Source organism: Mustelus asterias, chromosome X (genome assembly GCF_964213995.1).
Source record: "Mustelus asterias chromosome X, sMusAst1.hap1.1, whole genome shotgun sequence".
In the NCBI taxonomy this organism is placed as follows: domain Eukaryota; kingdom Metazoa; phylum Chordata; class Chondrichthyes; order Carcharhiniformes; family Triakidae; genus Mustelus; species Mustelus asterias.
In genome coordinates, this window is record NC_135834.1 from 5,037,448 (window position 1) to 5,050,731 (window position 13,284).

Sequence of the window (13,284 nt, forward strand, 5' to 3'; positions counted from 1 at the left end):
TAAATTGCCCCTTAGTGTCCAAAGATGTGTAGGTTAGGTGGATTGGCCATGCTAAATTGCCCCTTAGTGTCCAAAGATGTGTAGGTTAGGTGGATTGGCCATGCTAAATTGCCCCTTAATGTCCAAAGATGTGTAGGTTAGGTGGATTGGCCATGCTAAATTGCCCCTTAGTGTCCAAAGATGTGCAGGTTAGGTGGATTGGCCATGCTAAATTGTCCCTTAGTGTCCAAAGATGTGTAGGTTAGGTGGATTGGCCATGCTAAATTGTCCCTTAGTGTCCAAAGATGTGCAGGGTGGGTGGATTGGCCATGCTAAATTGCCCCTTATTGTCCAAAGATGTGCGGGTTAGGTGGATTGGCCATGCTAAATTGCCCCTTAGTGTCCAAAGATCTGTAGGTTAGGGGGATTGGCCATGCTAAATTGCCCCTCAGTGTCCAAAGATATACAGGTTAGGTGGATTGTCCATGCTAAATTGCCCCTTAGTGTCCAAAGATGTGCAGGTTAGGTGGATTGGCCATGCTAAATTGCCCCTTAGTGTCCAAAGATGTGTAGTTTAGGTGGATTGGCCATGCTAAATTGCCCTTAAGTGTCAGGGGGACGAGCTATGGTAAATGCATGGAGGCTATGGGGATAGGGCCTGGGTGGGATTGTGGTTGGTGCAGACTAGATGGGCTGAATGGCCTCCTTCTGCACTATAGGATTCTGTGATTTACACTGAAGGAGTACAATTTTAATTCCCTCCACCTTTCTTTTTTTATATAAGATGGAGAGTGCCAGAGCAGGGTGATGGGTTGGGTTGGAGATGGTTGGTCTGGTCTTATGGGTCTTTATTGTGGGTGAAGAACATCCCACCATTAGAACTATCGGGGCCACGTTTTTCCTTTGTATTTGGTTAGTCTGGGATTCGGGTATCCTTGCTTGAAACTACAGACAGATCATGAGCGGGATTTGCTGATCCTGTTCGCCCGTCCATCGCAGTGCAGACGTTTTTTTATTGAAGTTTATTTATTCGTGTCACAAGTAGGCTTACATTAACACTGCAATGGAGTTACTGTGAAAATCCCCTAGTCGCCTGCTTGGGTACACTGAGGGAGAATTTAGCATGGTCAGTGCACCTAACCACCTTTGGACTGTGGGAGGAAACCGGAGCACCGGAGGAAACCCACGCAGACACGGGGAGAATGTGCAGACTCCGCACAGACAGTGACCCGAGCCGGGAACTGAACCCGGGACCCTGGCGCTGTGAGGCAGCAGTGCTAATCACTGTGCTACCGAGCCGCCCCGTGTCATTCAGCACGGCCAATCCACCTAACCACCACTTTTTTTGGACTGTGGGAGGAAACCGGAACACCCAGAGGAAACCCACGCAGACACGGGGAGAACATGCAGACGCTGCACAGACAGTGACCCAAGCCGGGAACTGAACCCGGGACCCTGGCGCTGTGAGGCAGCAGTGCTAACCACTGTGCCACCGTGCCACCCATGGTAACAAACGGGAAGTTTATCCACGCGGGCATTACCTTAATATTGTTCTTGAAGAGATAGCCTGGCAGTGAAAACCCTTTCTTCTTCTCCAGTGGTTCGCTGAAGATCACGATCTGTTCGAAGAGGAAAACCCGCCGCTCTTTGCTGCGGGACAGAAAGCCTGCATCTTGCTCGATCACGTGGAAGGTATCCTGTTGAAGGAGCTTTCCCTGAGCGGTTATTTTGCCCTGGATTAGGAAAGAATATGGAGCGCCTGTCAGGTTTGGGTTAAATCGCGCCCATTCAACATTGAGGGATAAGTTTAAAGTTTAAAGTTTATTTATTAGTGTCACAAGTCGGTTTACACTAAAAACTGGATAAATGCAAATTACTGCGGGTGCTGGAATCTGAAACCGAGAGGGAAAATGCTGGAAAATCTCAGCAGGTCTGACAGCAGCTGTAAGGAGAGCAAAGAGCTGACGTTTCAAGTCCAGACGACTCTTTGTCAAAACTGGGTCATCTGGACTCAAAACAACAGCTATTTTCTGTTACATTAACACTGCAATGAAGTTACTGTGAAAATCCCCTAGTCGCCACACTCCTGTTCGGGTACACTGAGGGAGAATTTAGCACGGCCAATGCGCCCTAACCAGCACGTCTTTGAAGTGTGGGAGGTAACTGGAGCACCTGGAGGAAACCCACGCAGACACGGGGAGAATGTGCAGACTTCGCACAGACGGTGACCCAAGCTGGGAATCGAACCCGGGTCCCTGGCGCTGTGAGGCAGCAGTGCTAACCACTGTGCCACCGTGCCACCCTTCCTTGCTGTGGCCACTCTCGGTGTACTGTTGATTCAGGGCAAATCTCTTTCTGGTCTGGCCGGTTTCGAGCCAAGACCTCATTGGTGAGCCGTGCTGTGATAACCCTCAGGACTTGCATGGGGAATCACTGATTGGCCTCCCTGTTGGATTCTTTGAATACGAGTTCCCTGGGGACTGGTAATTCACTAACCAGGTGGAGCTCGTATACCAAGCCCTGGATAAAGCAAGACCCTGAGTGGGTCCATTATTCCATTGTCCCGGTTGTGGGCGGTACGGCGGCACAGTAGTTATCACTGCTGCCTCACAGCGCCAGGGACCCGGGTTCGATTCCTGGCTTGGGTCACTGTCTGTGTGGAGTCTGCATGTTCTCCCCGCCTCTGTGTGGGTTTCCTCCGGGTGTTCTGGTTTCCTCCCACAGTCTGAAAGACGTGCTGGTTAGGGTGCATTGGCCGTGCTAAATTCTCCCTCAGTGTAACCCGAACAGGAGCGTGGCAACTAGGGGATTTTCACAGTAACTTCATTGCAGTGTTAATGCAAGCCAACTTGTGACACTAATAAATAAACTTGGGACCTGTTTGTGTTCGCCACAGGATTGTGGTCTTCCTTTACTTTATTTTGTGCAAATGAAACACTGTTCCTTTACAGCTGACTCCTGGAGTTATTGTAAGTGTGCACTCCACCCAACCCCCCTGTAAAATGCTGCCCGAAGAGGGATTGACCACAGAAACATCGAAACTAGAAGCTGGAGGAGGCCATTCGGCCCTTCAATCCTGCTCCGCCATTCATTATGATCATGGCTGATCGTCATATTCAATATCCTGATTCCCCCCTTCCCTCCCATATCCCTCGATCCCTTTAGCCCCAAGAACGATATCTAATTTATTCCTGAAATCACACAACGTTTTGGCCTCAACTACTTTCTGTGGGAGTGAATTCCACACATTCACCACCCTCTGGGTGAAGAAATTTCTCCTCACCTCAGTTCTAAAAGGTTTACCCCTTATCCTCAAACTATGACCCCTAGTTCTGGACTCCCTCACCATCGGGAACATTCTTTCTGAATCTACCCTGTCTAATCCTGTTAGAATTTTATAAGTTTACCCCTTATCCTCAAACTATGACCCCTAGTTCTGGACTCCCCCCACCATCGGGAACATTCTTTCTGACTCTACCCTGTCTAACCCTGTTAGAATTTTATAAGTTTCTATGAGATCCCCTCTCACTCTTCTAAACTCCAGTGAATATAATCCTCACCGACTTAGTCTCTCCTCATATGACAGACCTGCCATCCCAGGAATCAGCCTGGTAAACCTTCGCTGTACTCCCTCTATAGCAAGGACATCCTTCCTCAGATAAGGACACCAAAACTGCTCACAATACTCCAGGTGTGGCCTCACCAACGCCCTATACAATTGCAGCAAAACATCTCTATTCCTGTACTGACCAGACGGTGCAGGAGGAGACTTTCCAAGGCTTGTTAACAGGACTTTGTCAACGACGTAACAACAGAGATGCCCTGCAGTCCCCTGAGGAATGGAAGTGAAATCAAGACTTACCTCAAAGCCCTGTAAACGTCCCACGTTCATCATATCATTGCAGCGTCTCGGCACAAAGCACATCACCTCCACAGCTTTCTATAAAAGGAGAAACATTGCAGGATTTAATCATACACAGAGAGGATTGTCTTCCCTACACTGACGCTCCTGCCATACCATTCAATGGGGATGTGTCTGTGTGTTATATACAATCTAATACAGTACAGCACAGGCCCTTCGGCCCACCATGTTGTGCCGAACATGACGCCAAATTAAACTCATCCCTTCTGCCTGCCCTTGCTCCAGGGGGTGGCACGGTAGCACAGTGGTTAGCACTGCTGCCTCACAGCACCAGGGACCCAGGTTCGATTCCCGGCTTGGGTCACTGTCTGTGTGGAGTCTGCACGTTCTCCCCGTGTCTGCGTGGGTTTCCTCCGGGTGCTCCGGTTTCCTCCCACAGTCTGAAAGATGTGCGGGTTAGGTGGATTGGCCGTGCTAAATTGACCCTAGTGTCAGGGGGATTAGCAGGGTAAATATGTGGGGTTACAGGGATAGGGGCTGGGTGGGATTGTGGTCGGTGCAGACTCGATGGGCCAAATGGCCTCCTTCTGCACTGTAGGAGTCTATGATTCTCTGATATCCCTCTATTCCTCGCATATTCATGTGCTTATCTAAAAGCCCCTTAAACACCCCTATCGTATCTGCCTCCACCACCACCCCTGGCAGCGCGTTCCAGACACCCACCACTCTCTGTGTAAAAAACTTGCCCCTCACATCTCCTTTGAACTTTCCCCATCTCACCTCAAGTGCGTGCCCCCGAGTATTAGACATTTCAACTCTGGGGGAAAGATTCTGACTGTCGACCCTATCTGTGTCTCTCAGAATTTTATAGACTTCTATCAGGTCTCCTCTCAGCCTCAGAGAAAACAACCCTAGTTTGTCCAGCCTCTCCTTCTCACTCAGACCCTCTAATCCAGGCAACATCCTGGTAAACCTCTTTTGAACCCTCTCCAAAGCCTCCACATCCTTCCGACCAGAATTGAACGCAATACTCTAAGTATGGCCTAACCAAAGTTTTATAAAGTTGCAACATGATATCCTGACTCATAGAATCATAGAATCCCTACAGTGTAGAAGGAGGCCATTCGGCCCATCGAGCCTGCACCGACAACAATCCCACCCAGGCCCTATCCCCGTAAACCCACATATTTTCCCTGCTAATGCCCTGACACTAGTGTCAATTTAGCATGGCCGATCCACCTAACCCGCACGTCTTTCAGACTGTGAGAGGAAACCGGAGCACCCGGAGGAAACCCACGCAGACACGGGGAGAACGTGCAGACTCCACACAGACAGTGACCCGAGCCGGGAATCGAACCCGGGTCCCTGGCGCTGTGAGGCAGCAGTGCTAAGCACTGTGCCACCCCAGAGGAGGAACCGATTGTGATCTTCCCAGTGTCCTGGCCAACAATTATCTCTCAAGCAACGGCTTAATAAAAATAACAGATTAACTGCTCCATTATGTCATCGCTGTTTGAGGGACCTTGCTGCCTCTCCCCACGCTTCATTCGTTTTGGAGTACTTTTGGAGGTTGTGAAGAGTGCAGCATCAAATGGAAATGATCTCCTTATCCTTGCAGCTCAACAGGAAGGTTCAAGTAGATGAATTGTGCAATTAGTTGGAGTGGGAGGTACTCCACTGCAGGCAGGACGTGACTGTATGTAGGCCGTAATTCCACATCAGTAGTTGGACACTGAGGGTGAGCACGTGCAGTTTAAAGCTCCTTCTCCCAATGTGTAAAATAAAAAGAACACTTGTTTCGGTATTTTTCAATCCGCACGGTTAAATGTTTAACCCCATGGGACGGCACGGTGGCACAGTGCTTAGCACTGCTGCCTCACAGCGCCAGGGACCCGGGTTCAATTCCAATTCCAGGCCATTGTTTGTGCAGAGTCTGCACGTTCTCCCCCGTGTCCACGTGGGTTTCCTCCGGATGCTCCGGTTTCCTCCCACACTCCATAGACATTCAGTGTCCCAGGATGTGCAGGTTAGGTGGATTGGCCATGCTAAATTACCCCTTAGTGTCCAAAGATGTGCAGGTTAGGTGGATTGGCCATGCTAAATTGCCCCTTAGTGTCCAAAGATGTGTAGGTTAGGTGGATTGGCCATGCTAAATTGCCCTTTAATGTCCAAAGATGTGCAGGTTAAGTGGATTGGCCATGCTAAATTGCCCCTTAGTGTCCAAAGATGTGCGGGTTAGGTGGATTGGCCATGCTAAATTGCCCCTTAGTGTCCAAAGATGTGCAGGTTAGGTGGATTGGCCATGCTAAATTGTCCCTTAGTGTCCAAAGATGTGCAGGTTAGGTGGATTGGCCATGCTAAATTGTCCCTTAGTGTCCAAAGATATGCTGGTTAGGTAGAAACTCCACTTTCCCGCCTTATCCCCATAACCCTTGATCCCCTTACTGATGAAAAATCTGTCCATCTTGAACATACTTAATGACCCAGCCTCTACAGCCCTCTGTGGTAAAGAATTCCACAAATTCACTCCCCTCAGAGACGAAATTCCTCCTCATCTCTGTGTTAAATGGGCGACTTCCTTACTCTGAGATTATGAACTCTGGTCCTGGACTCTCCCACAAGGGGAAACAGCCTCTCAGCATCTACCCTGTCAAGCCCCCTGAGAATCCGCGATGTCTCAGTAAGGTCGCCTCTCATTCATCTGAACTCCAGTGAGTTCAGGCCCAAACTACTCAACCTCTCCTCATAAGAAAATCCCTTCCTACCCGGGATCGACCGAGTGAACCTTCTCTGGGCTGCCTCCAATGCCAGGATATCTTCCTTAGATAAGGAAGAAAATGGGGTTGTATTATAGACCACCCAATAGTCAGCGAGAATTGGAGGAGCAAATCAGCGGAGAGATAGCTGACAACTGCAAGAAACACAAAGTTGTGATAGTAGGGGATTTTAATTTTCCACATATAGATTGGGACTCGCATACTGTTAAAGGTTTAGACGGGGTAGAGTTTGTAAAATGAGTTCAGGAGAATTTTCTACATCAGTATATAGAGGTGCCAACTAGAGAGGATGCGATATTGGATCTCCTATTGGGAAATGAGTTAGGGCAGGTGATGGATGTTAGTGCGAGGGAACACTTTGGATCCAGTGATCATAATGCCATTAGTTTCAACCTGATCATGGATAAGGATAGATCTGGTCCTCGGGTTGAAGTTCTGAACTGGAAAAAGGCCAAATTTGATGAAATGAGAAGGGATCTGGGAAGTGTGGATTGGCACAGGCTGTTCTCTGGTAAGGATGTAAATGGAAAGTGGGAGGCCTTCAAAGGAGAAATTTTGAGAGTGCAGAGTTTGTATGTTCCTGTCAGGATTAAAGGCAAAGTAAATCGGAATAAGGAACCTTGGTTCTCGAGGGAGATTGTAACACTGATTAAGAGGAAGAGAGAGTTGTATGAAATGTACAGGCAGCAAGGAACAGATCAGATGCTCGAGGAGTATAAAAAGTGCAAGAAGCTACTTAAGAGGGAAATCAGGAGGGCTAAAAGAAGACATGAGGTTGCTTTGGCAGACAGAGTGAAGGAAAATCCAAAGAGCTTCTATAGGTATGTTAGGAGCAAAAGGATAGTGAGGGATAAAATTGGTCCTCTTGAAGACCAGAGTGGTAGACTGTGTATGGAACCAAAAGAGATGGGGGAGATACTAAATGGTTTTTTTGCATCCGTATTTACTGAGGAAACGGGCATGGAGTCTACGGAAATAGGGCAAACTGGTAGGGAGGTCATGGAACCTTTACAGATTAAAGGGGAGGAGGTGCTCGCTGTCTTGAGGCAAATCAGAGTGGATAAATCCCCAGGACCAGACAGGGTATTCCCACGGACCTTGAGGGAAGCTGGTGTTGAACTTGCAGGGGCCCTGGCAGACATATTTAAAATGTCAGTATTCACGGGGGAGGTGCCGGATGATTGGAGGGTGGCTCATGTTGTTCCGTTGTTTAAAAAAGGTTCCAAAAGAAATCCGGGAAATTATAGGCCAGTAAGTTTGACGTCGGTGGTGGGAAAGTTATTGGAAGGTGTGATAAGGGATAGAATCTACAAATATTTGGATAGATAGGGACTTATTAGGGAGAGTCAACATGGCTTTGTGCGTGGTAGGTCATGTTTGACCAATCTATTCGAATTTTTCGAGGAGGTTACCAGGAAAGTGGATGAAGGGAAGGCGGTGGATGTTGTCTACCTGGATTTCAGCAAGGCCTTTGACAAGGTCCCTCATGGGAGGTTAGTTAGGAAGGTTCAGTCGCTCGGTATACATGGGGAGGTAGTAAATTGGATTAGACACTGGCTCAATGGAAGAAACCAGAGAGTGGTTGTGGAGGATTGTTTCTCTGAGTGGAGGCCTGTGACTAGTGGTGTGCCGCAGGGATCGGTGTTGGGTCCATTGTTGTTTGTCATCTATATCAATGATCTGGATGATAATGTGGTAAATTGGATCAGCAAGTTTGCTGATGATACAAAGATTGGAGGTGTAGTGGACAGTGAGGAAGGTTTTCAAAGCTTGCAAAGGTTATTTGGACCAACTAGAAAAATGGGCTGAAAAATGGCAAATGGAATTTAACGCAAACAAGTGTGAGATATTGCACATTGGAAGGACAAACCAAAGTAGAACGTACAGGGTAAATGGTAGGACTCTGAAGAGTGCAGTTGAACAGAGGGATCTGGGAATACAGGTACAGAATTCCCTAAAAGTGACGTCACAGGTGGATAGGGTCGCAAAGAGTGCCTTTGGTACATTGGCCTTTATAAATCGGAGTATCGAGTATAAAAGTTGGAGTGTTATGGTAAGGTTATATAAGGCATTGGTGAGGCCGCATTTGGAGTATTGTGTACAGTTTTGGTCACCTAGTTACAGGAAGGATGTAAATAAGGTTGAAAGAGTGCAGAGAAGGTTCACAAGGATGTTGCCGGGACTTGAGAAGCTGAGTTAGAGAGAGAGATTGAATAGGTTGGGACTTTATTCCCTGGAGCGTAGAAGATTGAGGGGAGATTTGATAGAGGTGTATAAGATTTTGATGGGTATAGATAGAGTGAATGCAAGCAGGCTTTTTCCGCTGAGGCTAGGGGAGAAAAAAACCAGAGGGCATGGGTTAAGGGTGAAAGGAGAAAAGTTTAAAGGGAATATTATAGGGGAAGCTTCTTCACGCAGAGAGTGGTGGGAGTGTGGAATGAGCTGCCGGATAAAGTGGTAAATGCGGGGTCACTTTTAACATTTAAGAAAAACTTGGACAGGTTCATGGATGAGAGGGGTGTGGAGGGATATGGTCCAAGTGCAGGTCAGTGGGACTAGGCAAAAAATGGCTCGGCACAGACAAGAAGGGCCAAAAGGCCTGTTTCTGAGCTGTAATTTTCTATGGTTCTATGGTTCTAGGAGGCCAAAACTGTTCACAGTATTCCAGGTGTGGTCTAACTCGAGTCTTGTATAGTTTCAGCAAGATTTCCCGATTTCAATACTCCATTCCCTTTGGAATCAAGGCCAACATTCCATTGGCCTTTCCTATTACCCGTTGAACTTGCTGGTTGCGTGCCGAACCTGTCAGCCAACCAGTGAAATAGCCCTGGCACAACTTGCCAGAGTCACAGAAACAACTTGCATATTCTTCCAGAATGTAAATCATCCCAACTAGTCTTGCCAAATTTGACCTTGAGCCACATAACGAGATATTAGGTGCGGTGACCAAAAACGCGATCAAAGAGGCTGATTTAAAAGGGCGTCTTACAGGAAGAGGTCGAGAGGAGGGCGGAGAGGTTTAGGGAGGGAATTCCAGAGCTTGGGGCCCAGGCAGCTGAAAGCACGGCCGCCAATGGCGGAGCGATGGAAACCGAGGATGTTCAAAGGGTCAGAATTAGAGGAGTGTAGAGATCTGAGATGGCTATGGGGCTGGAGGAGGTTACAGAGATAAGGAGGGGTATTGGGGGCTGGGGGAGGTTACAGAGATAGGGAGGGTTATAGGAGTTGGAGGAGGTTACAGAGATAGGGAGGGGTGTAGGAGTTGGAGGAGGTTACAGAGATAGGGAGGGGTGTAGGGGCTGGAGGAGGTTATGAAGATAGGGAGGGGTGTCGGGGCTGGAGGAGGTTACAGAGATAGGGAGGGGTGTAGGGGGCTGGAGGAGGTTACAGTGATAGGGAGGGGTGTAGGGGGCTGGGGGAGGTTACAGAGATAGGGAGGGTTATAGGAGTTGGAGGAGGTTGCAGAGATAGGGAGGGGTGTAGGAGTTGGAGGAGGTTACAGAGATAGGGGGTGTAGGGGCTGGAGGAGGTTACAGAGATAGGGAGGGAATGTAGGGGGCTGGAGGAGGTTACAGAGACAGGGAGGGTTGTCATAGCTGGAGGAGGTTACAGAGATAGGGAGGGGTGTAGGGGCTGGAGGAGGTTACAGAGACAGGGAGGGGTGTAGGGGGTTGGAGGAGGTTACAGAGACAGGGAGGGTTGTCATAGCTGAAGGAGGTTACAGAGATAGGGAGGGGGTGTAGGGCTGGAGGAGGTCACAGAGATAGGGAGGGGTGTAGGGGGCTGGAGGAGGTTACAGAGATAGTGAGGGGTGTAGGGGCTGGAGGAGGTTACAGAGATAGTGAGGGGTGTAGGGGCTGGAGGATGTTACAGAGATAGAGAGGGGTGTAGGGGGCTGGAAGGGGTTACAGAGATAGGGAGGGGTGTAGGGGGCTGGAGGGGGGTTCCAGAGATAGGGATGAGTGTAGGGGGCTGGAGGAGGTTACAGAGATAGGGAGGGGTGTAGGGGGCTGGAGGGGGGTTACAGAGATAGGGATGGGTGTAGGGGGCTGGAGGAGGTTACAGAGATAGGGAGGGGTGTAGGGGGCTGGAGGGGGGTTCCAGAGATAGGGAGGGGGTGTAGTGGCTGGAGGAGGTTACAGAGATAAGGAGGGGTGTAGGGGCTGGAGGGTGTTACAGAGATAGGGAGGGGTGTAGGGGCTGGAGGAGGTTACAGAGATAGTGAGGGGTGTAGGGGCTGGAGGATGTTACAGAGATAGGGAGGGGTGTAGGGGGCTGGAAGGGGTTCCAGAGATAGGGAGGGGTGTAGGGGGCTGGAGGGGGGTTCCAGAGATAGGGATGGGTGTAGGGGGCTGGAGGAGGTTACAGAGATAGGGATGGAGCATAGTGGCTGGAGGAGGTTACAGAGATAGGGAGGGGTGTAGGGGGCTGGAGGAGGTTACAGAGATAGGGATGGAGCATAGTGGCTGGAGGAGGTTACAGAGATGGGGATGGGGTGAGGAGATGGAGGGATTTGAAAACAAGGATGAGAAAGTTGGAATCTTGAAGGTGCCAATGTAGGGGTAAGAATAGTCTCAGTCTGAGAATAAGGGGTAAGCCATTCAGGACTGAGATGAGGAAGAATTTCTTCACTCGGAGAGTTGTGAACCTGTGGAATTCTCTACCACAGAAAGCTGTTGGGGCCAGTTTGTTAAATATGTTCAAGAGGGAACTGGACGTGGCCCTTGTGGCTAAAGGGATCAAGAATATGGAGAGAAAGTGGGAGTGGGGTACTGAAAATGCGTGATCAGCCATAATCATATAATGACAGAGCAAGCTCGATGGGCTGAATGGCCTACTCCTGCACCTATGTGTGAGCTGGAATTGGTGCGACTTATGACAGGAGCAGCAGGGTTTTGGATGGATTGAGGGAGGCCGGAAAATGGTGGAACATTTGACCAGTAAGTGTCCCCTTTAGGTTGGATGGTCCAGTAATGGCAGTACCTCTAACTGAGTGGTGTCCACCTCAGCCTTCTTGGAATACTTCAGGAAATCCTGGGGAGGAAAGAAACAAAACAGATAACTAAAGAGTCTCAAGATCTGTGTCAGCAATATAGACAACAGGATGATTGCTTCCAGACACTATCTGTCAAAAACACACAGAGCAGTTCTACAATGGAACAGCACAGCCTCAAGTTCCTTGTTTTTAACACAGTTTAAGATGGAGGAAATTCTGGTGCATCATCCAAAATTGCTCCCCGGTGCCTCAAGCAATAACAGGTGGCACGGTGGCACAGTGGTAGCACTGCTGCCTCACAGCGCCAGGGACCCGGGTTCAATTCCCAGCCTGGGTCACTGTCTGTGTGGAGTTTGCACTTTTTCCCCGTGTCTGAACAAAGAACAATACAGCACAGGAACAGGCCCTTCGGCCCTCCAAACCTGCACCGCTCCCTGGTCCAAACTAGACTATTCTTTTGTATCCATCCATTCCCACTCCGTTCATATGGCTATCTAGATAAGTCTTAAACGTTCCCAGTGTGTCTGCCTCCACCACCTTGCCCGGCAGCGCATTCCAGGCCCCCACCACCCTCTGTGTAAAATACGTCCTTCTGATATCCGTGTTAAACCTCCTCCCCGCCCCCCCCCCCCCCCGCTCCCCACCTCACCTTGAACCTATGACCCCTCGTGAACGTCACCACCGATCTGGGAAAAAGCTTCCCACCGTTCACCCTATCTATACTTTTCATAATTTTATACACCTCTATTAGGTCACCCCTCATCCTCCGTCTTTGCAGTGAGAACAACCCCAGTTTACCCAATCTCTCCTCATAACTAAGCCCTTCCATACCAGGCAACATCCTGGTAAACCTCCTCTGCACTCTCTCTAAAGCCTCCACGTCCTTCTGGTAGTGTGGCGACCAGAACTGGGCGCAGTATTCCAAATGCGGCTGAACCAACGTTCTATACATCTGCAACATCAGACCCCAACTTTTATACTGCATGGGTTTCCTCCGGATGCTCTGATTTCCTCCCAAACTCCAAAAGATGTGCGGGTTAGGTGGATTGGCCGTGCTAAATTGTCCCTTAGTGTCCAAAGATGTGCAGGTTAGGTGGATTGGCCGTGCTAAATTGCCCCTTAGTGTCCAAAGATGTGCAGGTTAGGTGGATTGGCCATGCTAAATTGTCCCTTAGTGTCCAAAGATGTGCAGGTTAGGTGGATTGGCCATGCTAAATTGTCCCTTAGTGTCCAAAGATGTGCAGGTTAGGTGGATTGGCCATGCTAAATTGTCCCTTAGTGTCCAAAGATGTGCAGGTTAGGTGGATTGGCTATGCTAAATTGCCCCTTAGTGTCCAAAGATGTGTAGGTTAGGTGGATTGGCCATGCTAAATTGTCCCTTAGTGTCCAAAGATGTGCAGGTTAGGTGGATTGGCCATGCTAAATTGTCCCTTAGTGTCCAAAGATGTGCAGGTTAGGTGGATTGGCTATGCTAAATTGCCCCTTAGTGTCCAAAGATGTGCAGGTTAGGTGGATTGGCTGTGCTAAATTGCCCCTTAGTGTCCAAAGATGTGCAGGTTAGGTGGATTGGCCATGCTAAATTGCCCCTTAGTGTCCAAAGATGTGCAGGTTAGGTGGATTGGCTATGCTAAATTGCCCCTTAGTGTCCAAAGATGTGCAGGTTAGATGGA

At 49.1% G+C, this 13,284-nt stretch overlaps 2 protein-coding genes across 4 annotated transcripts in view; one reads left to right on the plus strand and one right to left on the minus strand.

The window, feature by feature from the left end:
- LOC144481893 (Golgi reassembly-stacking protein 2-like) overlaps positions 1–13,284 on the plus strand; it is a 739,438-nt gene that overhangs the window by 70,360 nt on the left and 655,794 nt on the right. The window lies entirely within an intron of this gene.
- Positions 1–13,284, minus strand: part of LOC144481882 (rho guanine nucleotide exchange factor 25-like) — a 193,107-nt gene that overhangs the window by 17,084 nt on the left and 162,739 nt on the right. For all 3 annotated transcript variants that reach the window (XM_078201033.1, XM_078201034.1, XM_078201032.1), the window contains 3 exons: positions 11,602–11,652; positions 3,842–3,919; positions 1,521–1,712 (listed from right to left, as the gene is read on the minus strand). In XM_078201033.1, the coding sequence (XP_078057159.1) occupies positions 1,521–1,712; positions 3,842–3,919; positions 11,602–11,652 (321 nt within the window). The remainder of the gene's footprint in view (positions 1–1,520; positions 1,713–3,841; positions 3,920–11,601; positions 11,653–13,284) is intronic.